Source organism: Oncorhynchus mykiss, chromosome 25 (genome assembly GCF_013265735.2).
Source record: "Oncorhynchus mykiss isolate Arlee chromosome 25, USDA_OmykA_1.1, whole genome shotgun sequence".
Lineage (NCBI taxonomy): Eukaryota > Metazoa > Chordata > Actinopteri > Salmoniformes > Salmonidae > Oncorhynchus > Oncorhynchus mykiss.
In genome coordinates, this window is record NC_048589.1 from 1749943 (window position 1) to 1776319 (window position 26377).

A 26377-nucleotide genomic window follows, 5' to 3' on the forward strand; every position below is an offset into this window, starting at 1 on the left:
CTTTTAACGGACCTCTGAGACTATCACAGTGCAGGTGCATTTATACGGAGACTTGATTACACACAGGTGGATTGTATTTATCATCATTAGTCATTTAGGTCAACATTGGATCATTCAGAGATCCTCACTGAACTTCTGGAGAGAGTTTGCTGCACTGAAAGTAAAGGGGCTGAATAATTTTGCACGCCCAATTTTTCAGTTTTTGATTTGTTAAAAAAGTTTGAAATATCCAATAAATGTCGTTCCACTTCATGATTGTGTCCCACTTGTTGTTGATTCTTCACAAAAAAATACAGTTTTATATCTTTATGTTTGAAGCCTGAAATGTGGCAAAAGGTCGCAAAGTTCAAGGGGGCCGAATACTTTCGCAAGGCACTGTATATATATATATATATTTGCTTTTGTTTCAATACCCTGTACAGTAGGTGGCAGCAATACAACAATAGGTTTAGTCTGCCATAAAACTTTAAAGAAGAAGAAGAACTCTGTTTTCCAGAGGATCACAGGCGCCCATTCTCCAAATGCCCTAATGGGTTGTTGATGTGTGTAGCAGAGGTGGGACAACGAGAAAGGATTTTCTGGAAAGCTGGCTGAAGCAGATGATGAAGTAGATTCTGAATATAATGGTGGTAGAATCAAGAAGAATTGGAACATTGTCCAAAATAAAGGAAAACTGCGAAGTAGATAACAGTGATGAGAATGTCACTTCGTATCTTGTAGGAGTATAGTTTGTAAATCAGGAGCAGCTGATCGAATTACCAATCTTGAGGAATCCATTTGAGATATCCAAATTGGTGGCGAGAGTGCTGGGTAGAGTGAAGATTGTGAGGATCACAATTTTTTTGTGTCTCTGAGGATCAGAATAAACGTGTGTTGCGTCTCACCCGATTTTACAAGTTTTAAGTGTCGTGTGTGTCTCTTAGGAACAGGGCACCCCTCAAGGGGGTTATATCTGGAGTCTCGTAGGAAGTAGATGTTTAAGAGATGAAAAATATTCCTGGAGTGATTGATGCACTTTGGATGAATCATGTGGTGAATGAAGAAAAATTAAGAGTTAATATGTTCTTTTGTTTTTTGATAGGGAGTCTCTCCCTACTCAAGTGCAGTTAGGGTATATTAACTACAGAGTCTGAGCATTTATCCCAAGTGGCGCAGCGGTCCAAGGCACTGCATCTCAGTGTCACTACAGACCCTGGTTCGACTCCATGCATTATCACAACAGCCTGATTCGATCTAGCGTCGTCGTGGTGAAGGGTTTGGGCGGGTTAGGCCGTCATTTAATAATAATTAGTTCTTAATTGACTTGCCAGGTTAAATAAAATGTATGGATTTTCTTTTTACCTTATTTTGGTTTCAATCCGTCCAGTTGGTGGCGGCAATACACCTTGTTGGGTTGTAGTCCGCCATAAAACCCACAGAAGAACTCTGTGCGTCTCTGCTAGGAGTTCCACTGTTTGTGACCTATAAAGGTAGAACCACTTGACAAAATGTTTAGAAGAAAACTGACAGCGTTGGATTACCATAACCCCTCTGGATTTGACTGCAACGGTAGCTATAACAAAACCACGATAAACAAGCTATCTGCAAGTGAATGACGTGCACTTTCAGAGCCACCCATGGCCATGCTCAGAATATGTAGCATCTAGCTAGCTAACGTTAGTTGTTACCGTACCGTCTTTTGATGTTACTCTAGTCTAAAACATTTCGATACAGCCATGTCTGTAATATGTATGCATGTTTTGTTTATCTTAGCTGTGTTTAATAATACAACATTATTAACCTGTGAGTCTTGTTAGGTGGTCCAGGTTTTGTGCATTTGCAAAGCTAACTAGCTTTTGGGGAGCTAGCTAAACCAGATAGTTGGCTAACTAGCATAGCTAGTTTACTAACAGCAGTGCCATCGAGGCAGTGGAGACGGAGAACGCAACTAGGTAATGTTAGATAATTAGCTAACTTTAGCTAGGCTATGGGTGGCATCTGAAAGTGATACTCTCTCTCTTCCGTGTTGGTATATTACAAGTGAATTGTCTTAGGAATTTTACAGAATTTTCTTATGCGAATTTCTGCCGGGTCAAAATAAATACGAGTGCTTTATCTTTGTCCTATTACATAACACATATTATTCCCACTGGCTCCCCAGTTATAACACAGCCTATAATTTAACACAGGAAATCTATTATTACCACTATTTGTGCATCTAGTTATTGTGTCACTGTCTTCATGTTCTGCTTTGCACAGATGAGACAGAGTTCAGGAATTTCATTGTGTGGCTGGAAGACCAGAAAATCAGACACTACAAAATTGAAGACAGGGGCAACCTGAGAAATATCCCCAGCTCGGAATGGCCCAAGTCCTTTGAGCAGGTGAGCAGCAAGACTTGCTGCAGGGTCAGTCAAAGGTCTGTTCATATTACATCTGAGAAATTACAACCTGGATTATGTTCAGTAGGGCGCACTGTAACACAGTTGCGATGGAAAACGAAAATCTGTGTTTTTTTATTATTGTGCAAGTTCACGTAGTATCTCCATGTTTCATAATGGTCTCCTTTACTGAACTGGGTTCTTTTTCCACTTTATCAGCATATCTAGGAGGATCTGTTCTCAACCCCTTCCCTAACCGTTTACATCACAGGCAAAACAATAGAGCCAGTCCAAGGCCAAATGGTGTCAAGTGTTGCAGATGGAAATCCCATGAATAGAGCAGACATGGATGTTTGTTCTACATGACATATTTCTATCTGAACATTCCAAAACGTCCTGCTGAACACGCCCCAGGATTAGTCTGTAGATCTAATCATCCTAGAATGCTGAAAGCAATCCGATTTACCGGCCTAATCACTGGTCTCCATAGCTGTGACGCTCTCTTTTTCATTGGAGAACCTCCATTGGGGTTGTGAAGTTACCATCCCGTTTTCTGTCCAGGAAGCACCCTCTCCACGAATCCTCTCGCTACCAACTGCCATTTTTAAGAAAGTGGCGAGGGGAGAACGGGATGAGGAAAGACTCTTGAGACATAGCACACGTCAGCGCTTGCATCAGAAACCTTTGTCTCCAGGCTTGAATAGTTCCCCAGTGTGATGAGTCTGGACAGTAAGGTTCCTCTGGGTAAGGCATGCTGCTCAAGGAGAAACTACCATTTTTTTTCATGAAATGTGAATGGCGGCATTTGAAAACAATTGGTCAGCCATGTCTCACCTGAGGTGTATTCAATAGGAACCAAACGGAAGCAAACAGGGAGGGACCTACGTGCATTTGTCCAATAAATGCTTTTTTTAGTTTTACGGTGAGCGCTGATGAATACACAAGCTCTGAATTAAAGAGCTACATGGTGAGAGCTAGTAACGACACCACTCCGATGGAGTAAACCATTTTGAAGAAGATTGTATCACGGTTAAGGTCTCAGGAATCTTGTATTCAAAGTACCCTGGGTCATATTCTGTAAGGCACACTGTGACAAGTTTTCTCCCTTCTGAACATGAGCTTGATTTTCTGTTTTCTACGTAGTATCTTCAAGATGTAAACTGCCCATTCAGTGTCCAAGAGAGACAGGAGTCGGTGGACTGGTTGCTGGGTCTAGCAGTTCGGTTCGAGTATGGAGACAATGGTACTGTACCATCCATTTACTCCTTATATCTCTTGATTTATTGAAGGGACTAGCGTTATTTTCCTAGGTGTGATTCGGTATTTTGAATGTCAGCCACTAGATGGTAGCATTGTATTAAGTGGCAACTTTAACTTTGACTGCTCCACCATAAGGGTCATTTATTTGTACCTTTATTTAACTAGGCAAGTCAGTTAAGAACAAATTCTTATTTACAATGAAGGCCTAGGAACAGTGGGTTAACAGACTTGTACCTTGTCAGCTCGGGGATTCGATCTTGCAACCTTTAAGTTACTAGTCCAACGCTCTAACCACTAGGCTGCCTGCCTAGTGGTTAGAGGGATAATCTAATTGTGGTTCCACCCTCTGTTGCCATACACTGTTAGTGTCCAGGATTGTTAAATGACTGAGTTTACACACTATTAAAGCAAGTATTTTGTAATAAGTGGGGGGCATGGACTAAGTGGTCACTTTCTGGATGTTGTGTGTCCCACTGGCTCCCCAGTTGAGAAGTACAAGAACTGTCCGCCAGCCACGGCCACCAAGGCGGAGAAACCCTCGGATCCACTCATCCATCTGGACAGTGAGCTTAACCACTCTTTCATCTATTCCTCTCTCCCCTTACCCCTCTACTCATCTCTCTCATCCTCTCTTCACTCCTCCTCTGTCCCTTGTGTTTTGTGATAAAATCATCATTGCACACAGCAACCTCTCACTGCTATGGGAATGTAGAGGCTGACAGTGGTGACTATAAACATTGGATACCTCAGGCTCATGTGGTGCCTTTCACTAGCTACTCTTCTAGCATAGGCACCATTCCTTTGCTGTATGCTCATTACCTACCTGGCCTGCTTAGGCTCGACTTCCCTTGAAGATGGTTTATTCCCAGTGATTACATATGGTTATCTTTTGTTTGATTACCATGCAAAACAAGATGAGAATCAAACCAACAGGGACAGTTGTGACTCCAGCTGACATTATGAATGTCAGCAGGCCCATGCTGTATTGAAAATAAGTGTTTCAAGTTTTATTGTCACTTGCACAAATACAGTGAAATGACTAACTCTTTCACAACAATGCAGTAATCAATATCTGTAGTACTATAAAGTAAAGTAGAACACAAACGCACAAGGAATAGAAATGAGAAGAACACAAAGTAAGCTACTGAATGTACAGGGTCAGTGCGAATACCATATTCACAATGTGCAGGGATACTGGAGTGGTAGGGGTAGATATGTATAGTGTTAAGGTGACTGGGTGGGTTCCCTTCTTGCTCCGCAAGGCAACAACCCAGATTTTAAGGCTGGCGTGATGGGCCTGGCTAACATGCTGAAGATCCAGCGTCACGACGACTACCTGGTCATGCTGAAGGTGAGAACCAGCAGTCATCAAGCGGGACAAATGTACTAAGGCCCTTTTCACACTACTGAGCCAAGCTGTGCCTAGCGGTAGTGCGATGGCCTAGTTACGCACCCACCATAGTTACTGGAACCTTGCTGGAAAGGACAATGTAAAATGAAAATATCAGAGCCAGTTCGGATTGGCGCTATACTGTGAAAAGGGTGTTACTCAGTTCTTATGACCATGTTGTAAATGATGACCCTGTGCAGATTTGGTAGCAATGGTGTGGTTATTCTACTTGTCCAACAGGCTATAAGGATCCTCATCCAAGAGAGGCTGACCCCAGAAGCTATAGCCAAGGCCAGGCAGTCTAAAGAGGTGAGATACTGAGGCAGATCCACCCTCCCGCCTACACATTTAGGCCTCATCAAAATGGCAAAGGTTTTAAAACATGATCTGAAAGAATGCCCACAATATTTCAGAACTGGGTCCAAACAGGACAGGTTTTGTATTTTTTGGACCATTTGCACAAGGCAAGCACACGCAAGTGTACAAAACATCTGAGTACTGGTTTAGGATCAGTTTAGCCTTTTTTAAATCACAATGAATAAAATTATATGGACAGGGGTGGGGGCACTCCTACTCTGAGACACTTGACACAGTGGCTTGCGAAAGTATTCACACCCCTTGGCATTTTTCCAATTTTGTTGCCTTACAACCTGAAATTGATTTTTTTTGTGTGTATCATTTGATTTACATAACATGCCTACCACTGAAGATGCAAAATAAAACATTGTGAAACAAACAAAAAAGACAAACTGAAATTGAGCATGCAAAAATATTCACCCCCCCAAAGTCAATACTTTGTAGAGCCATCTTTTGCAGCAATTAAAGCTGCAAGTCTCTTGGGGTATGTCTCTATAATCTTGTCACTTCTAGCCACTGGGATTCTTTGCCCATTCTTCAAGGCAAAACTGCTCCAGCTCCTTCAAGTTGGATGGGTTCCGCTGGTGTACAGCAATCTTTAAGTCGTACCACAGATTCTCAATTGGATTGAGGTCTGGGCTTTGACTAGGCCATTCGAAGACATTTAAATGTTTCCCCTTAAACCACTCGAGTGTTGCTTTAGCAGTATGCTTAGGATCATTGTCCTGCTGGAAGGTGAACCTCCATCCCAGTCTCAAATCTGGAAGACTGTAACAGGTTTCTTCCAAGAATTTCCCTGTATTTAGCGCCATCCATCATTCCTTCAATTCTGACAATTTTTCCAGTCCCTGCCGATGGGGGGAAAAACATTGAACATGAAGTTCTCGGGGTGATGAGGTGTTGGGTTTCCTTGATGGCCAAAAAGAGTACCTTCCATATGTTTGGGGAGTCTCCCACCTGCCTTTTGGTGAACACCAAATGTGTTTGCTTGTTTTTTTTCTTTAAGCAATGGCTTTTTTCTGGCCACTCTGTGGCCCAGCACTGTGGAGTGTACAGTTTAATGTGTACAGTTTAATGACAGATACTCCAATCTCCGCTGTGGAGCTTTGTAGCTCCTTTAGGGTTATCTTTGGTCTCTTTGTTGCCTCTGATTTAATGCCCTCCTTGCCCGGTCTGTGAGTTTTGGTGGGTGGCCCTCTCTTGTTAGGTTTGTGGTGCCATATTCTTTCCATTTATTTTTTAAAATAATGGATTTAATGGTGCTCTGTGGAATGTTCAAAGTTTCTGATTTTTTTGTATAACCCAACCCTGATCCGTACTTCTCCACAACTTTGTCCCTGATCTGTTTGGAGAGCTCCTTGGTCTTCATGGTGCTGCTTGCTTGGTGGTGCCCCTTGCTTAGTGGCGTTGCAGACTCTGGGGCCTTTCAGAACAGGTGTGTGTATGTAATGAGATTGTGATAGGTCATGTGATATTTAGATTACACACAGGTGGACTTTATTTAACTATGTGACTTCTGAAGGTATTTGGTTGCACCATATCTTATTTAGGTGCTTCATAGCAAAGGGGGTGAAAACATATGCACCCACCACTTTTCAGTTTTATTTTATTTTTTAGATTTTTTTTAAACAAGTTTTTTCATTTCACTTCACCAATTTGACTTTTTTGTGTATGTCCATTATATGAAATCCAAATAAAAATCAATTTAAATTGCAGGTTGTAATGCAACAAAATAGGAATAACGCCAAGGGGGATGAATACTTTTGCAAGGCACTGTACATAGATCCTCAGTGTGATGGGTAAGGCCTGTGTGCAGTGGTCTGGAAGTCATCTCCGTGGCTATGCTATTTTAAGAGGACGGCTGTATATTGGCACTTCCTGTGTCCCCTAATTGCTGTGATGTCTCTTCCTGTTTTTGCCTCAAGGGTCTCCCCGTGGCCTTGGACAAACACATCCTCGGCTTTGATACTGGAGGTGAGTGCTCGCAGTCGAGTATTTTAAGTAATGCACACGGACACATTTCAAACTGCAGTGTATTATCCTCAAAGGGACTAGTCCCTAAATGACATTTTGAAGTGCTTCTGTAACTGCAAATGCTTACGATGTCAATTCCATGTTGTGCCCAAGACGATTATTATAATAAGTCTCTACACATTTTTATTTGACAATTATAAAACGCAATACAAACATGAGGATACAATGCATTTAAGTAAAAAACGTATTTCCATTGTGGTCCTCTTCAAACATGTTACACAATCACAGCCAAAAGCTGAATTGCAGTAAATATCACATGGCCCAAATAATTTAAATACTGCAAAGAACAAAACATAACACATTTGAATAGTCCTCCAGATAAGTGGTTGCTCTCCTTGGGAATAGCTTGCAGAACTAGCCAGCCAGCTTTCTTCATTGTCCAAACCACGTTGGTTGCGACCACTTGGGAGTAGCCTGGCTCCGCCTTGCAAATCTTTCCACTGCTTAGCCACCCTCGCTGAGTTGAATCGCATCCCGTACCTCCTCAGTCCGAGTAATCTCCAGTGGTGTTCTCCAGGCTGAATTGTCTCCCAGTCCCAATGTAGCAGGCTTCCATTACAGCGACACGATTCAGTCTGTCCAAGCTGTCCGACACCTCGAGGACATCCCCGGCATGAGCTCCCCAAATCAAAACTGCATTGACAAAGCTAGCTGTAAAGCAAGCTAGCAGTGCAATCAATCTAATAATCGATTTATTATTGAAAATAGGATTTCAGATCACGAGATTTGTGTGATCGCTATCTTCCTAAAACAACATAATAAAATTAACAATACATTTGCAGGAGCTAACAGCCCAGCTAGGCTGTCCCCTAGGGCACCATGGCAAACCCGTTCTGTCCTATTGATATGATTGACAGAATAGTAATGGAATTTATCTTGACTACTGTTGATGTAGGATTGCTAGGGCCATCACATAGTCGAGATCTGATCCAGATCTGTTGGAGATGCATCCGGGCAAAGAAAACGACATGGAATGTGTCAGTGGAGACGAGTGACATTTTCCTGTGAACCACTGTTTGAAGTGGCCTGTCGTGTCAACATAAGCAAGCTGTGTCAGTGCAGGAGTTGTACGTACTTGCCGAGAGGTGTGTACAATACCGTTCAAAAGGTCTGGATCACTTAGAAATGTCCTTGTTTTTGAAAGTAATGCTCTTTTATTTTTTGGGGGTTCCATTAAAAGATCAAATTGATCAGAAATAAAGTATAGACATTCTTTCAAAGATAATTTGTAAAAATCAAAATATCGTCATTGTAAAGGCTTTAAACACTGTTTCCTATGCTTGTTCAATGAACCATAAACAATTAATGAACATGCACCTGTGGAACGGTCGTTCAGACACTAACAGTTTACAGATGGTGGTCAGTTATGAAAACTTAGGACACTAAAGAGGCCTTTCTACTGACTCTGAAAAACACCAAAAGAAAGATACCCAGGGTCCCTGCTCATCTGTGTGAATGTGCCATTCGTCATGCTGCAAGGAGGCACGAGGACAGCAGATGTGGCCAGGGCAATAAATGAATTGCAATGTCCGTACTGTGAGACGCCTAAGACAGAGCTACAGGGAGACAGGGCGGACAGCTGATCGTCCTCGCATAACACCTGCACAGGATCGGTACATCGAACATCACACCTGCGGGACAGGTACAGGATGGCAACAACTGCCCGAGTTACACCAGGAATGCACAATCCCTCCATCAGTGCTGAGAGAGGCTGGACTAAGGGCTTGTAGGCCTGTTGTAAGGCAGGCCCTAACCAGACATCACCGGCAACAACGTCATCTACAGGCACAAACCCACCGTTGCTGGACCAAACAGGACTGGCAAAAAGTGCTCTTCACTGACGAGTCGCGGTTTTCTCACCAGGGGTGATGGTCAGATTTGCGTTTATTGTCGAAGGAATGAGCGCTACACCGAGGCCTGTACTCTGGAGCGGGTTCGATTTTTGGAGGTGGAGGTTCTGTCATGGTCTGGGGCAGTGTGTCACTGCATCATTGGACTGTGCCTGCAATGACGACAAGCTATCTCAACGCTGTGCGTTACAGGGAAGACATCCTCCTCCCTCGTGGTACCCTTCCTGTAGGCTCATCCTGACATGACCCTCCAGCATGACAATGCCACCAGCTATACTGCTCGTTCTGTGTGTGATTTCATGCAAGACCGGAATGTCAGTGTTCTGCCATGGCCAGGGAAGAGCCCAGATCTCAATCCCATTGGGCACGTCTGGGACCTGTTGGGTTGGAGGGTGAGGGCTAGGGCCATTCCCCCCCAGAAATGTATGTGAACTTGCAGGTGCCTTGGTGGAAGAGTGGGGTAACATGAGGAGGAGATGCACTGCAGTACTTAATGCAGCTGATGGCCACATCAGATACTGACTTACTTTTGATTTTGACCCCCCCCCCCCTTTGTTCAGGGACACATTCCATTTCTGTTAGTCACATCTCTGTGGAACTTGCTCAGTTTGTCTGTTGTTGAATTTTATGTTCATACAAATATTGACACACAAATGCAGTTGACAGTGAGGATGTTTCTTGTTTTTGCTGAGTTTATATTTCCTGAATGGATTATCTACACATCAGTCCGGTGTTTCAATGGCACGTTGTGTTAGCTAATCCAAGTTTATCATTTTAAAAAGACTAATTGATCATGACAGAACCCTTTTCCAATTACGTTAGCACCGCTGAAAACTGGTGACTAAAGAAATAAAACTGTCTTTCTTTAGACTAGTTGAGTATCTGGAGCATCAGCATTTGTGGGTTTGATTACAGGCTCAAAATGGCCAGAAACAACTTTTTAACTAACACAACCTGCCATTGGGAAACAGGAGTGATGGTTGCTGATAAATGTAGATATTCCATTAAAAAAAAATCTGCTTTTTCCAGCTACAATAGTAATTCACAACATGAACCTACACTGTATTTCTGATCAATTTGATGGACTAAAAAGATGCTTTTCTTTCAAAAACAAGGACATTTCTAAGTGACCCCAAGCTTTTGAATGGTAGTGTATGTATGGAAGTTTAATTTTTTTCGGGTCACTACAAATGGCTTCTTTTTTTTTTACACAGCATTTAGAACCTAGGGAAAACAAAAGCATGATTGCATGCATCCTTAATCCTGTCAACGTGTTCCTACAGTCATACAAGAATTCAACTGTGACCTTGATCATTGACTGAGCATAATCTCATGTCCTGGAACACGGCCTCCAAACGGTGTGCTGCTCCTTTCTCTGCAGACGCTACCCTGAACGAGGCGGCTCAGATCCTGCGCCTGCTCCACATTGAGGAGCTGCGAGACCTGCAGACCCGGATCAACGAGGCTATCGTAGCTGTCCAGGCCATCATCGCAGACCCCAAGACAGACCACCGCCTGGGCAAGGTCGGCAGATGACCTGGCCTGCCTGAACCCTTGACCTCTGCCCTATAACTCCCAACACACGCAGTCTGTGGAAAAGCAGTACCAGTCACACAAACTATACATGGTCCCAGGACCCTGTTCTTATTCTATTTTCGCCTCCCCCTTTTTGATAAGGAGCCGGGAGGACTGGAATTAAATTGTCTTGTTTTGGAGGGGGGGAGCCTTTTTTTTAAATATGAAAATTAATGATTTTTAGATTTTTTTTTAATAAGAAATGGTAAGTTCTCAGATTCTTTGCTGAAATGACCCATTTCTGTTTAAGTCCTGAATCACATTTTATTGTTATAAATATCACATCTTATAAAAAAGGATTTAAAAAAAAAATATGGTAAAACATATTTGAGAAGACAATTCTTATTAGTTCACAGAATACTCATACTGCATTGCTGTGTGTTCATTCAATACACATTGACAGTTATAACAGGACTTGTGGCTCAAAGATCTTATTTTAAAGCTATTTTCTTTGGCGTTCTTTAAAAAGTCACATACAAAAATACAGTAGAAAGTAAGAAATGAGGTATAAAACAAATGTACAAAACTTTTTTTGCGGGGAGGGGGGGGTTGTCGCAGTTGGTGTTTTGTAAATTTGCTGTGGTTGGTGGAATACTTGCTCCATCGCGAGTCTTCTTTCGCCGCCTCTGTAGCAGTGTATGACGAAAGGGTTCTCACGGGCAAGCCTGCCAAAATAGCACCATAAACACGATTGTCTCTATCATTGTCTCCCTGCAACAGATGACAACCACATTAGGGCCACAGGAAGGATAGCAGACATCTTTGATGGCTACCCCACACTCAGCTAAAAAAAAAAAACTAACGTCAGTCACAGAACAAACATTACTTTCCAAACTTGTCATTTAAAAAAAAAATCTCCATAAATACCCCTCTTTGTACATTTCAAGAGTGCTCCCAACAAACGCAAGACTGTCATCTCATAGGGCTCTTGCCGCTAGATTTCTATGGCTTTGAAGTGCTTTGATGTCTAAGCGAGGACCGGTCAAATTTCGTCACCTAGGTCTGAAGTACAGTGATTTGGCAGCAGGTGCCTTCTACCCACCCCCTGAGGAACTTCCGAGTTGACAGGTTCTGTTTCGTCATTTTACAGTCTTTTATTTTTTTTTGCAGGTGTCCGCTCTGATACTGTCACATAATAACTAAGCTTGTGAGAAAGCAGGGAGCCTTAACACTGGGGACCATACTTCATCTGCAGAGTTGCAAAAATATAAGAATTTCAGGCTACATAGACAGCTTTTATCTTACCTGACACCCAAAAAGGCATAAGCCATACAGTACAATTCAAGTGGAACAGTTCATCTGATTTATTTCCACCAGATGTGTAAAACCACTGACAACAGTGAATGCTATTGCTGGTGTTCCATATTGTTTTGCAGGCGCTGCACAGATTATCAGATTTCAATTTAGAGGAAAGTGTCTTATCAATTCATATGATATAGCAATCTTCTGAGATGCACAAGCACCACTGCAAAACAGACAACCTGGAACATCACCAATAACATGAGTCAAGATTTGTGTGTGAGCCCACATAATTATGTTTCTGTAGCATGAGGCAGCTTGATATAAAAGTTGACCACATGGACTGGACGCTATAAAGATGTACACTGTTACCTTATAGACAGTGGGTGGTAGCTATGGTGACGCCGTACAGGTGAGACCTCTGGTCAGGTAGGTACTCGTCTGTGAACTGGCTGCTGTCCCGACTCAGAGCAATGACTCCATCCCTACAAACACCACAGAAAAACAAATGCATATTCAAGTTTGAACAAAGTGCCCTAATGAAGAGCTGTGATGGAGAGCTAGATTCCATCCGTGGTACTGAAGTTTGGCATTACAGTATGATTTAAATTTAAAGGCAATGTTTCAACATTTTGCGGGACTGCATTCACGGTAAATGCTTGTCAGCTCAACTTGAAATGACTTTTACATTTGAATCACGCAATTTGTAACACTGAAGCAATACAAATTGAATCGAGCCCTAACTGTTTCTCCCTGGCTTTAACATCAATACCCTCTCTGTTCAAGACAACAGCTAATGATGAACATTACTAGATACTTTCATTCAATGCGCTTGCTTGGACCTTATTGGTCTTTTGTGTTTTGGTACACTATTTTTTTAAATTTAAATTGTATTCGCAATTCAGCTGGTTGCTGCCAGTTGTGCAATGTGTTGTTGAAGATTGTTTTTTTTTAAAACCACTCATACCATTACACTGAACCTAAAAATAACACTACTTTAAACATTACTTACAGGGTTTGCATGCAACCATTGCACCCATCGACCTCCATCAAAGCACAGCTTTAAGTATTTGACATAACTACGACTATTTAAACCCAGATATGTTCCTCTCTTACCTCCTCCAGTCTGTGAAATAGAAGTGGTTGGCATAGAACACCATGCTGAATGGGTAGTTCAGGTTGCTGTGGATCACCCTTCTACCCGTCCCATCGGACGCAATGCACTCCAGGCGCTTGGTCCCTGTGAGAGGGAAAGAGGGGAGGACACAGAGAAAAGATAAGAGATTGGGGATGGTAAGGGAGAGATTTTATAGGTTTCATCAGGTTGATAACAGTATAAGCCCCTTTCATAGTATACAGTCTGTATGCATCTGAACTGTGAATCACCTCTGACTCTGCTCCAAAACAGCTTGGCCCCATCCCCACTAACTCGAGAAATGTCCATTATTCAATCTCCCCCCAAATGTTGTGACAATGCAGAGGGCTCTGCATAGCTCCGCATTGACAAGATTGCTTGAGGGTAGGTGGGCGTTGGACCGTGGGAAGTCATGTATAAACACAAACTCACTTCCTTGAGAACAGCTCTGTTCTGCTCCGCGAAGCGCAAGAAGTATGAATGCCCTGACTTCCCGCAGAGGCCTCATAGCAGTAAATGCTGTACGGCCAATACAGAGGCAGATTGACCATAAATCGGCTTTCACATGCTGACCAAACTGGCTCCAGCTGTGAGTCTGCTGATTTTGTCTATCCCCACCAGACGAGTTCATGACAAGCAGGTTAAAATACCAAAATCAACTGTAACAACTATCAGTGGTGTATTGCTATCTGGTTTAAACGTCACAAACGTTTTGAATAGGCTGTATTGCAGCAATTAGGCAACCAAGAAAGGTTAGTGCGTCCCCAACAAATGACAGCAATAGGCTAATGATATTTATTTTACAACTGGTTTACTTATAATCCATTTTAAACTGAGCACACAATTAAAAAGACAGATCAAACTTAATTTAGCCAACAAAAATGTCTCAATACAATGAAACAAAACACGCTGCATATATTCATAAATATGCCTACAATGACATGCAGTAATAATAATGACAAAATACTGTAAATACGAAAAAATTAATTACGTTCTAAAATTGCATCCTACCTGAATAGCGAGTTGCATGTGCCTGCATTTGGCCGCGCCAACGTTCTTTCCATCTTTGTTCAATACAATATTAATACTTGTCCAAATTTCACTATAGGCACTCTAACTTTTTTGTTTTACTTCTTTCTTTACTTTTTGATTAAAAAGGCCTCAATCTTCGCAATCAATAGTAGCCCAAGACTCCTCACTATCGCTTTCCTCAGCAGCATGCATGTAACGCCTTGATCACACCAACCGTGTCAGTACATTTGGGTACACCAGAAGTACATACATTTCCAATGGAACACTGCAAGCCAGCAGTGCATTCTGTGTGGTGCATACGTTTGATTTATAGAGCATCAAACTGTATGCATAGACAGGTTGAACAGAAATGGTAGCAGAAGGTGAATGTTGAACTTTTGATGCACGCATATCCAGATGATGCTGCATAATATTTTGCGCAAACTGAGCTGTGGGTGTGATCGACGCGTAAGGCAGCAGGAAAGGAGTGAGAGAATGGTGCTGAAGCTTCAAATCGGGACATGTAATTTAGCCAGCTTGCTGTTGCTAGCTAATTTGTCCTGGGAGATAAACATTGGGTTGTTATTTTACATGTGGTTCTTTTTTTGGGGGGGAATTATCTTTGTAGAATTTGGACCCATTTTGAGTAATACAAAATCTTGTGTTCTCTACTCCGACAATTAATCCACAGATAAAAATGGAAAACATAGTTATTTGATTAATCTCTCCTCCATAATATTCTACAAAAAAAAAGTGATATTCTGAAATAGAGATTTCAGAATATCACTTTTTTTTGTAGAATATTACAGCTGTTATTCCATGTGTTCTAAATGTGAGCACTTGAGGCAGCATAGGCTACTAAGCACAGACTAATAACATAATACAACGTATTAGTGTTTTGTATGTTTTAAAGATCTGTCTTAATTAAATAATAATTAATTTCTTTGTGACGTGTATAACACTTGAATTGTGGTGTTTTTGTGGTTTATCGTTTTTACATATAGCCTACATTTTTTTCATATTCTAATAGTAGGCCTACCTAAAACTTTCATAAACACAACCAAATTAATTTTATTTTGCAATAGCATATAGGAAATGTATTTGTTATTAGCAACAATACCATCTCAGTAGTCTATTACACTTCTTATTAAGCATTGTGAAATAATTTACAATTACTTTATAAAATGATTACAAATGTTTTTATTGCGCGACCAAATCATGGGCTGGTGCCACCAGGTTAAAACGTCTGGAGCCCTGCCCTCCTGAGTGGTGCAGCGGTCTAAGGCACTGCATCTCTGTGCAAGAGGCGTCACTAGAGTCCCTGGTTCAAATCCAGCCTGTATCACATCCGGCTCTGATTGGGAGTCCCATAGGGCGGTGCACAATTGGCCCAGCGTTGTCCGGGGTAGGCCGTCATTCTAAATAAGCATTTGTTCTTAACTGACTTGCCTAGTTAAAAAAATCTAAAATAAATAAAAATCATGATCCAAGATCAGTTTAGCATTTTTCCCCCTCTTTATGAGAGTGAGGATTTGGGAAAGTAAGATGGTTCTAGTTATATGCCTTAGGTGTGGTTCTATAAAGCTCCTAGAGGAGGCACGGGACTCTTACCTGCATCCGCCCAGCACACCTGTCTCGTGGCTGTGTCAAAGGTCAAGGCATTGGGCAGGCCAATCCCGTCCTTCACCAGCACCTTCCTGCTGTGGCCATCCACTGAGGATCTCTCAATTTTCGGGGCCTCCCTGTTCCAGTCAGTCCAGTACAGGGTCCTAGAGAGACAACACACAGTTAGAAAGCACTTAGAAAGGGCAATTATGGTGGTGTGGATGGTGGCTCATTTGGTTCATAAATGGTGTGTGCAAGGGTAACTGGTGGGATCGAACCCAGGTCACCCGCTCTCCAACCCAAGTCTTAACTTCTTCTAGATCTGAGGGGGCATTTGGGGTTACAAGTCTCACGGGAAGGAGTGTTTACAAATCAATTCCGCTACACCAAGGTTGTGGGTTCAATTCCAGCACACACTGAATATGAAACCAGATAGGTACAGTGGGGCAAAAAAGTATTTAGTCAGCCACCAATTGTGCAAGTTCTCCCACTTAAAAAGATGAGAGAGGCCTGTAATTTTCATCATAGGTACACTTCAACTATTGACAGACAAAATTAGAAAAATAAATCCAGAAAATCACATTGTAGGATTTTTTATGAATTTATGTGCAAATTATGGTGGAAAATAAGTATTTGGTCACCTACAAACAAAGATTTCTGGCTCTCACAGACCTGTAACGTCTTCTTTAAGAGGCTCCTCTGTCCTCCACTTGTTACCTGTATTAATGGCACCTGTTTGAAATTGTTATCAGTATAAAAGACACCTGTCCACAACCTCAAACAGTCACACTCCAAACACCACTATGGCCAAGACCAAAAAGCTGTCAAAAGACACCAGAAACAAAATTATAGACCTGCACCAGGCTGGGAAGACTGAATCTGCAATAGGTAAGCAACTTGGTTTGAAGAAATCAACTGTGGGAGCAATTATTAGGAAATGGAAGACATACAAGACCACTGATAATCTCCCTCAATCTGGGGCTCCACGCAAGATCTCACCCCGTGGGGTCAAAATGATCACAAGAACTGTGAGCAAAAATCCCAGAACCACACGGGGGGACCTAGTGAATGACCTGCAGAGAGCTGGGTTCAAAGTAACAAATCCTACCATCAGTAACACACTACGCCGCCAGGGACTCAAATCCTGCAGTGCCAGACATGTCCCCCTGCTTAAGCCAGTACATGTCCAGGCCCGTCTGAAGTTTGCTAGAGAGCATTTGAATGATCCAGAAGAAGATTGGGAGAATGTCATATGGTCAGATGAAACCAAAATATAACTTTTTGGTAAAAACTCAACTCGTCGTGTTTGGAGAACAAAGAATGCTGAGTTGCATCCAAATAACACTACTTACTGTGAAGCATGGGGGTGGAAACATCATGCTTTGGGGCTGTTTTTCTGCAAAGGGACCAGGACGACTGATCCGTGTAAAGGAAAGAATGAACGGGGCCATGTATTGTGAGATTTTGAGTGAAAACCTCCTTCCAACAGCAAGGGCATTGAAGATGAAACGTGGCTGGGTCTTTTAGCATGACAATGATCCCAAACACACCGCTCGGGCAACGAAGGAGTGGCTTCGTAAGAAGCATTTCAAGGTCCTGGAGGGGCCTAGCCAGTCTCCAGATCTCAACCCCATAGAAAATCTTTGGAGGGAGTTGAAAGTCCGTGTTGCCCAGCAACAGCCCCAAAAACATCACTGCTCTAGAGGAGATCTGCATGGAGGAATGGGCCAAAATACCAGCAACAGTGTGTGAAAAACTTGTGAAGACTTACAGAAAATGTTTGATCTCTGTCAAAGTATTGAGATAAACTTTTGTTATTGACCAAATACTTATTTTCCACCATAATTTGCAAATAAATTCATTAAAAATCCTACAATGTGATTTTCTGGATTTTTTTTCTCATTTTTTCTTTCATATTTGAAGTGTACCTATTATGAAAATTACAGGCCTCTCATCTTTTTAACTGGGAGAACTTGCACAATTGGTGGCTGACTAAATACTTTTTTGCCCCACTGTATATACAGTGCCTTCAGAAAGTTCACACCCTTTGACTTTTTCCACATTTTGCTTAATTACAGCCTGAATTTTTTATTGATTAAGTTGAGATTGTGTGTCATTGGACTACACACAATACCCCATAATGTCAAAGTGGAATTATGTTTTTAGAAATGTTTACAAATTAATAATAATAAGCGGAAATGTAATGAGTCAAAAAGTATTCAACCCCTTTGTTATGGCAAGCCTACATAAGTTCAGGAGTAAAAATGTGCTTAAGTCACTTAAGTTATCTTGGCAAAGGAGAAATGCTCACTAACAAAAATGTGCAAAAATTGTGCACAATATTTGAGAGAAATAAGCTTTTTCTGTGTATGGAAAAATTTGTGGATATTTTATTTTGGCTCATGAAACATGGGACCGACATGTGGCGTTTATATTTTTGTTCAGTATAAATAATAAAAGAAGAACGCTTGAGTTACTCCAGAGCGAACATTGTATTTGGGAAAAGGCCAGGTCTTTGGACGTGACTTCAGTGTAATTTTGCTTCGCATGATTGGGCTTCATGATTAACCATGTGCTTTTTGATTCCTGAGGCTGGACAGACATGTGCACCCACTCACAGCCAATTCCTCTACCAGATATAAACCCAAATTGAATGTATGGCAAACATTAAAAAAAACACACACGCAAACACACGCATACATTTTGCCGAAACAAACACACAAGCCTATATATAAATACACATACACAAAACCCATTTCTCACTCACTCACACACTCACACACAGTACACACACACTCGTGCACTTGTAGCTGTGCTGATTGCTGATCTTGTGGGCCGAGCAGAGCGGGCCAGGAGTTCCTCCAGATGTGGAGTGGGGCTTAGATAGACAGACAGGCTCAGAATGTGTGGTTCCTTAGAGGGAGGGGGAGAGAGAGAGGGGGAAGGAGAGAGTGGTTGCTTTGGCAATTAGTAAGTAAGTAAGCCTTGTACGAGCCAGAAAGGCTCTTGCCCTATGGACCAATCTCCTGTTTTCCTCCTGTCAGTTTCGCAATACAACTATGTACTATACCAAAAGTATGTGGATACCTGCTCTTCGAACATCTCATTCCAAAATCATGGGCTTTAATAACATGGAGTTGATTCCCCATTTGCTCCACTCTTCTGAAAAGGCTTTCAACTAAATATTGGAACATTGCTGCGGGGACTTGCTTCCATTCAGCCAAAAGAGTATTAGTGAGGTCGGGCACTGATGTGGGGCAATTAGGCCTGGCTCACAGTTGGCATTCCAATTCATCCCAAAGGTGTTCGATGCGGCTGAGGTCAGGGCTCTCTGCAGGCCAGTCAAGTTCTTCCACGCCAATCTCGATAAACCACTTCTTATGGACCTCACTTTGTGCACGGTGGCATTGTCATGCTGAAATAGGAAAGGACCTTCCCCAAACTGTTGCCACAAAATTGGAACCACAGAATCGTCTAGAATGTCATTGTATGCTGTAACGTTAAGATTTCCCTTCACTGGAACTAACTCCAATGGCGGAGAGTTTTACACCACTCCAGCCGACACTTGGCATTGCGCATGGTGATCTTAGGCTTGTGTGCGGCTGCTCGGCCATGGAAACCCATTTCATAATGCTCCTGGCGAACAGTTATTGTGCTAACGTTGCTTTCAAAGACAGCCTGGAACTCGGTAGTGAACGTTGCAACCGAGGACAGACGATTTTTACGTGCTACGCGCTTTAGCATTCGACTGTCCCGTTCTGTGAGCTTGTGTGGGCTACCACTTCGTGGCTGAGCCATTATTGCTCCTAGACATTTACTCTTCACAATAATAGTACTTATAGTTGACTGTGGCAGCTCTATCAGGGCAGAAATTTGACGAACTGACTTGTTGGAAAGGTGGCATCCTAGGACGGAGCCATGTTGAAAGGCACTGAGCTCTTCAGTAAGGCCATTCTAGTGCCAATATTTGTCTATGGAGATTGTTGGCTGTGTGCTCAATTTTATACACCTGTAAACAACAGGCGTGATTGAAATCGTCGAATCCACTAAGGGGTGTCCACATACTTCTGTATATATAGTGTATACTTTCGTCATGCTAATAAAGCATTTAGAATTGAATTGCGATAGAGAAAGAAAGAGATTGGGAGAGACAGGGACAGTTTAGATATCTTGATTTTTCCCTTCAGTTCCTATCTCAACTAATTTATCTACCTCCCTCTCTATTTCCCTGTTTCTGTCTCTGCTTCAATCTGTCTCTTTCTATCCCTCTTTTGCCTTCTCCTTCATCAGTTGTCTCCATCCGCTGTCAACCTCAGGGTAGGTCCCCAATGGCACCTTATTCCCTATACACTGAGTGTACAAAACATTAAGGATACCTGTTCTTTCCATGACATAAACTGACCAGGTGAATTCAGGTGAAAGCTATGATCCCTTATTGATGTCACTTGTTAAATCCACTTCAAATCAGTGTAGATGAAGGGGTGGATACAGGTTAAAGAAGGATATTTACGCCTCGAGACAATTGAGACATGGATTGTGTATGTGTGCCATTCAGAAGGTGAATGGGCAAGACAAAAGATTGAAGTACCTTTGAACAGGGTATGAGAATAGGTGCGAGGCTCACCGGTTTGTGTCAAGAACCGCAACGTTGCTGGGTTTTTCACGCTCAACAGTTTCCCATGTGTATCAAGAATGGTCCACCACCCAAAGGACATCCAGACTATTGACACAACTGTGGGAAGATTTCGAGTCAACATCGGCCAGCATCCCTGTGGAACACTTTCGACACCTTGTAGAGTCCATGCCCTAATGAATTGAAGCATTTCTGAGTGCAAAAGGGGGGTATACACTGAGTATACCTAATATCTGGAGCCCTATGGAACCTGGTCAAAAGTAGTACACTATATGGGAAATAGGGTGCCATTTTGGACGTAGCCCCAGCCTTCTTCTGTCCCCCCCCCCCCCCCCCCCCCCCATGACTGTTGATGTGCAGAGAGTGTATTGTTAGTAAGCACATCACAGGAAGACAGCCGGGCCACAGGAAACTAAGCCTAATTAACGTGGCTATTAATTAAAGGAGAAGGGAAATGCCCCGACTCAAATGAAACACACACATGCTGATGCAAAAGCATACCTACACACACACACACACACACACACACACACACACACACACACACACACACACACACAATCATAGATGTCAACAACAAAAATCACACACTAAGGTAAAGACATACACTCACTTAAAGGCACACACATGCACACAACCTGGATCTGACAGGGTAGGGTAGCCTGCTCCTAAGGGACCACCTGAAGTACAATTCTTGCCTCAGAAGAGTTATCTTAGTGAGGCTGGGTTTTGGAGCTGATGAGGTCAGAGTGAGATTACCCAGAAAAACCTGTGAGCCTTGACCTTAGGTTCTCCCGAGGCCGTCCTTGTCTCACTAACGTGAGTCAGTGTCCCAAATTGCTCCCTATTCCCTACATAGTGCACTACTTTTCACAAGGACCCTAAACAACAGTAGTGCAATATATAGAGAATAGGGTGCCATTTGGGATGCAAACTTAGATTAGTGTGGTAGTTAGAAACAATCCACCTCCAGTTCTGCTTTGATTTCTTCCAGTCACCCTAGCTCGTCAAACGCCTTTCCACGGAACAGTTTATGACTTTCGGGAAAGTCTCCTTTTGGTCAGAGATGTTGTGAAAGCAGTGGCGCAGTAACTGAACTCGGAACATAAGACAGCCATGGCCGATAGTCACGCCTATGTAGAAAACCAACCGGTACATTTACTGTATGTTCTCAAAAAGTTATGTTTTATTCTAGAGCAAAAAAGTGAGAATAGTAGATGTGCTGACTTGACTAATATAGTGTAACACCTAAACTATTGGGAGCGCACATTAATGTGCAAGTACGCTTTCTTTATTACATTAGGTATTTATGTGTTAATGTACACACCACTGTGAGAGATTTTGACATGACCCACTTTAAACCTCAACCTTACCCAGTGGAAGAGTCCACTATGATAGCACGGGGGTTGACCATGTCAGTGTCAAAGAGAGTCTGTCTCCCGCTGCCGTCCAGGTTAGCACGTTCGATCTTGTCCGGCGTGCTATCCACCCAGAACATGGCTCTGCGCACCACGTCCACCGCCAAGCCCTCTGGACTGGTTAGACCTACGGACAATGGACAGTCATAAAGGTTATTCAGTTGAACATACTGTAGTAAATACCTGAAATATAAGAAAATTCAAAATAGGCTACTAAAGCATGATTTTGGCCACATAGCATCATTAGCCTTAAAAAAATATGTTTGGGATTGTTTTAAATCGCATTACCTACAGTCAGAAGGAAAGGCAGCGTGCACAATTTAGACAGTGAGCGAGCGCAGCAAATACAGCAAATATCATTGTTGGTTCAGTGCCTCTTAAAAGTTCTGTTTTTGGACAATCATTTCTTCCTCTAGCTGGACGTATTCTATTTGTGTCTCCCCTTCTCATAGGAAAGGTAGACGCTTTTATTGATCTCTCTCATTTTTCATGTTAAAAAAAGATTCTGCTTATGTCTCCAGTCATACAAAGTAGAATTGCATGAAACGTGTTTTTCCCGTGCAATGAAAGAAGAAACATATCTGATACAGCCTATAGCCCAGGCCTCTACGCTATACGCAGCCATGCATTGAACAGTCTTTTTTCCGAACAGTGATTGAGTTATATTATTAGCCTAAATAATAATGTAAAATGTTCGGTGCCACATTTTCATAATGGCAACCCTGGTGTAAGTGTACCTGTGTTGATGAGAGTCTCAGGCTCGGCCCCAGGCTCCAGTCTTGCTCTGTTGATGGTCCTGCCTGCCAGGTCGGTCCAGTACACCTTCTTCTCCCTGCAGTCATAGTCGATGCCCACCACAATGGAGCCCTGTGGAGAGACACATACATTTTACACTTACTGTCTACCAGTTCAACACAGGTTGTACCTTAGCCACGATCAGAACACGTGACACAAAACTATATGGATCTACAAATACAGTGGTGAGTGCCGTGAACTTCACACAATGCCTAGAAAGAACACTAAGAAATTGTGAATGGTTGACATACAATGAGATATTCCTAGCTGTTCAATAGTACAAACTCTACATTAAGCTCTTGTAAGGACTAGCATGGAGTAGCCTAGTATTCTTCCTTACATGCAGAGCCAATAGTGTAGAGGAGCGCTCCGAGTCCATGAGTGTGCCATTGAGAGGCAGTGCCCCAATCTGCTGTCCCTGGGCATACAGGAGGGAGGTGCCTGAGGGGGGCGGGGTCACATCAGGGCGAGGCAGAGGGTGCATGGTGGGAGGGGCTACAGTGGGGACACCTGTAGAGGGTGGGTGAGAAGAAGGAAGAAAGTCTGGATAAAACACTGACAGATATACTGTATTAGACGTTAATGAACCTACCTGTGTAGATAACTAATTAACTAAAGGATACCTCACATTATCATAATTCAAATGTTCCTCCCAAACCTCAAGTTAACATCAACAAATGTTTATACAGTTTAAGATACATGTCACAGATTAGCATTCGACATTTAATCCTACAGTACAAACTTGAAAATGTGAAAAGATGACCAGCAGCGTCAGTAACGTCACTCACAGGCAGGCTTGACCACGTCGTGCGAGCGCGTCCCGGCCACCTCGCGGCCGTCCCGGTCCACACACCAACAGTAGCTGCTGTCGCCGTAGCACTGGATGGGGTTGAACTGCCCCTGGGGGTCGCACTGGGGCAGGTAGTGGTGGGGCCTGGGCAGGCCCCCGTAGTGGTCCACCAGGCTGGCCCGCCATCGCTCGCACACCGTCTCCGGCCGCTGGGTGGGGGGCACAACCGCTGAGAGAGAGGGAGAGGGGGGCAGAGGGAGATGGCACATGGGTCATATACGTACAGGGCTAGGAGAAACTCAGGTATTTTTTTCCTGAATTAATTAACTTTATTTGACTAATCCCAAATAGATGGTTTATAGATGTTCAGTAAGTGTTCAACTAACTAACTACTACAAACCCTAACCTTAACCCTTAACCTAAACTTAACCCTAACTCTTACCCTGATCTTAACCCTTTCCCTAACCTTAAACCTAACTGTAACCCTGGCAAGCAGTTGCATATCAACAGAGTTGCAGTTGATAGTTTGCTGATAGTGCGAGCATCTATGGATCATCTTTAGGGGACTAGCCAAATAAAGTGTCACTGAAAGTAATTCGTTCTGTCGTCCTGCACCAAGGGTCCCGTGTGGCTCAGTTGGGAGAGCAAGGCACTTGCAACCCCATGGTTGTGGATTCGATTCCCACGGGGGACCAGTACGAAAAAATCCTGACAATGTATGAACTCACTACTACTCAATGACTAAAATGTCAATTATCACATCAGGACACCAATTGATCATTGAATTATGACCAAAGCTTCAAAGTATGTGGATGGTTCGTACACTCTTCTTTCGCAGGGTCCTTTCTATGACTAAGTAAGCTGTCAACACTTGCAGTGAATCTGACTGCATGCACAGTCAACAGTTCCACTTCAAAATCTAAATAAACACCCTGACAATAAAAAGCAAACTAATAAGAAAAACAGACTAAGGTTTGACGCAATGTGAGCTCTAAAGACTATGGGCTCGGTTCAATCAGATCCGCTTTAGCCAAGCATTGTTTTTTGACAGTGTGAAGGTGGGACATCTCGATTAAGATTATAGAAATCCTCATTATTTTCTTAAATTATTTTTCAATTTGAGCATAATTATTTCTATATATTCTACACTTTCTCGTTCTGAACTTCTAACGCCTGTGGCTTAGTGACAATGATCGCAAGAGCAGCTGCTCACCAACGCAGTTCCACCTCCGACACCCCAAATCATCTGCTATGTGGGTGTCTGCTATCACCAGTTAATGCTTGATCTTATTAAATCTAGGGCTACGCTTGTCCATGTATGCTGTATGACTAACCTACCTAGCTCACTTTGTGAAAAGTCAGTCTCTGAAGACGAGACAACATTATACACAACTCTGGTCAGGAATGTGTAAATAGCCAGAGTTAAGTGTTGTGCTTCATAAGTAATGCATACATTTACATTGTGAAACGCTATTATGACTCAGGTAGAAATCCCCCATTGCCTTTTTAAGGGCCGTCCAATGGCTGTGGACTCTGTGACCCTTTAGTTGTATTACGGGTAGTGGATAAGCATTCCAGCTGATAGTGATGAGAAGTGAGCTGACCCCGCAAGCGTTTACAGGTCTGGGACAGGAGAAGGTGGGGGGCGTGTAAGGGCAAGAAATCAAATCAATCCTCCTGGTCACGTTCCTGTCTCTCCTCTACTACATGTACACACATACTCACAAACACAGACACAGACACTCAGTCTCGTTCACAAATGCATGCACGTGCATGTACACATACACACTCCAGCGTGGTATGTCCAACCCCTTACACACTTATCAGTCTCTTTCACACACATGCACACCTGCACGCACACACACTCACCCCCTGCCCTGTCACCTACCCACTTGTAAACATTCTTACAGATTTCCAAGTGTTTACTTTATCAAATCCACCTTGATAACATGCTTTCAGGAGCACTTAAAACATACCACTTTAGGTTAAACGGCTAAGTAATTTTTTTTGTTATCTCTGAAACTGTTAAAAAAACATGACCGAATGTTCAATTCTTTCCAACTCAAGACTCCTACACGGACACAAAAAATATGTTTTTTTGTGACGTGGGAGAGAAGAGCACACATTGGGCACAGTGTAGAAGAAGCAGTGGTTTGGCAGGAAAACCATGGGCGAACCACATCACTGACCTACCTCCTCCCCCTAACAATATAGACCTGACAGCATGACTTGGCACCATTTACTCGATTCAAATGAAAGTGATTACTCATACGCAATGAGGAGCTGAGCTGGGCCTTTACAGGGCGTATCACATTATTGGTGCCTAAACTTTTAACGATTCCATTTTGTTTAGCTGTATTAGATAGCAACAGTGCCTGCTGCCTGGCATTAATTCTAAACCTTAAGAAAATATCTTATGTGTGTCTAAGCTGGCCACATGAGGCAGATTGCATTGCAGCATGAACCTCTAGGTGGGTGTGTGTGTGGTCTTGCAATTGGTAGTGTTTATGCATGTGTATTAGTGTATACAGGTGTGTTGTGTGTACGTCAAATGTATGCACAACACATGTGAACTCATCTCACCTGGTTCATCACAGTTAGGTTGCGAAGTACCGGGTGGTTTCCTGGTCCCTGCCCTCTCCTGCCCCCTGCTGTCCACACACCAGCAGTGTCCTGTAGCACCGTGGCACTGCAGGGCTCTGTATTGACCTTGCTCATCACACTGAGGTACAAAGGCCCCGTCAACATTCCCCTCAGGACTGGTTGTCTGCAGACTGTCTCTCTGGTGTTCACAATGAGTCTTGGGCCTCTCAGGGTGATCTGTAGAGGCAGGTACGGGGTTATTAGGCACATGCCATCTTAATGACGTCGTTGTCTGGTGGATATTGTTTTTCTGGTTGACACAATGTCATATAACTAGATTAC

At 42.8% G+C, this 26377-nt stretch overlaps 2 protein-coding genes across 8 annotated transcripts in view; one reads left to right on the forward strand and one right to left on the reverse strand.

Moving 5' to 3' along the window:
* The first annotated feature begins 1269 nt into the window (after window positions 1-1269).
* rtraf (RNA transcription, translation and transport factor) lies at window positions 1270-11240 on the forward strand. 2 transcript variants are annotated; one of them, XM_021584310.2, is made up of 8 exons: window positions 1270-1548; window positions 2239-2363; window positions 3504-3603; window positions 4106-4183; window positions 4883-4971; window positions 5251-5319; window positions 7293-7341; window positions 10633-11240. In XM_021584310.2, the coding sequence occupies exons 1-8, from the start codon at window positions 1488-1490 to the stop codon at window positions 10785-10787; spliced, it is 726 nt and encodes a 241-aa protein (XP_021439985.1). In that variant the 5' UTR covers window positions 1270-1487; the 3' UTR covers window positions 10788-11240. The 2 variants fall into 2 exon arrangements, with proteins under 2 accessions (XP_021439985.1, XP_021439984.1); XM_021584309.2 differs by having other exon boundaries at window positions 1314-1548; window positions 4097-4183.
* The window catches only part of nid2a (nidogen 2a (osteonidogen)), a 113210-nt gene continuing 97903 nt past the window's right edge, over window positions 11071-26377 (reverse strand). For 4 of the 6 annotated variants that reach the window (XM_036962901.1, XM_036962900.1, XM_021584308.2 and 1 more), the window contains 9 exons: window positions 26036-26272; window positions 23451-23681; window positions 23003-23172; window positions 22605-22734; window positions 21823-21994; window positions 15823-15980; window positions 13182-13305; window positions 12438-12550; window positions 11071-11537 (listed from right to left, as the gene is read on the reverse strand). In XM_036962901.1, coding sequence (XP_036818796.1) covers window positions 12439-12550; window positions 13182-13305; window positions 15823-15980; window positions 21823-21994; window positions 22605-22734; window positions 23003-23172; window positions 23451-23681; window positions 26036-26272 — 1334 coding nt within the window. In that variant the 3' untranslated portion in view covers window positions 11071-11537; window position 12438. Of the gene's footprint in view, window positions 11611-12437; window positions 12551-13181; window positions 13306-15822; window positions 15981-21822; window positions 21995-22604; window positions 22735-23002; window positions 23173-23450; window positions 23682-26035; window positions 26273-26377 lie in introns of all 6 variants that reach the window. The other 2 variants (XM_021584306.2, XM_021584307.2) reach the window with 2 other exon arrangements.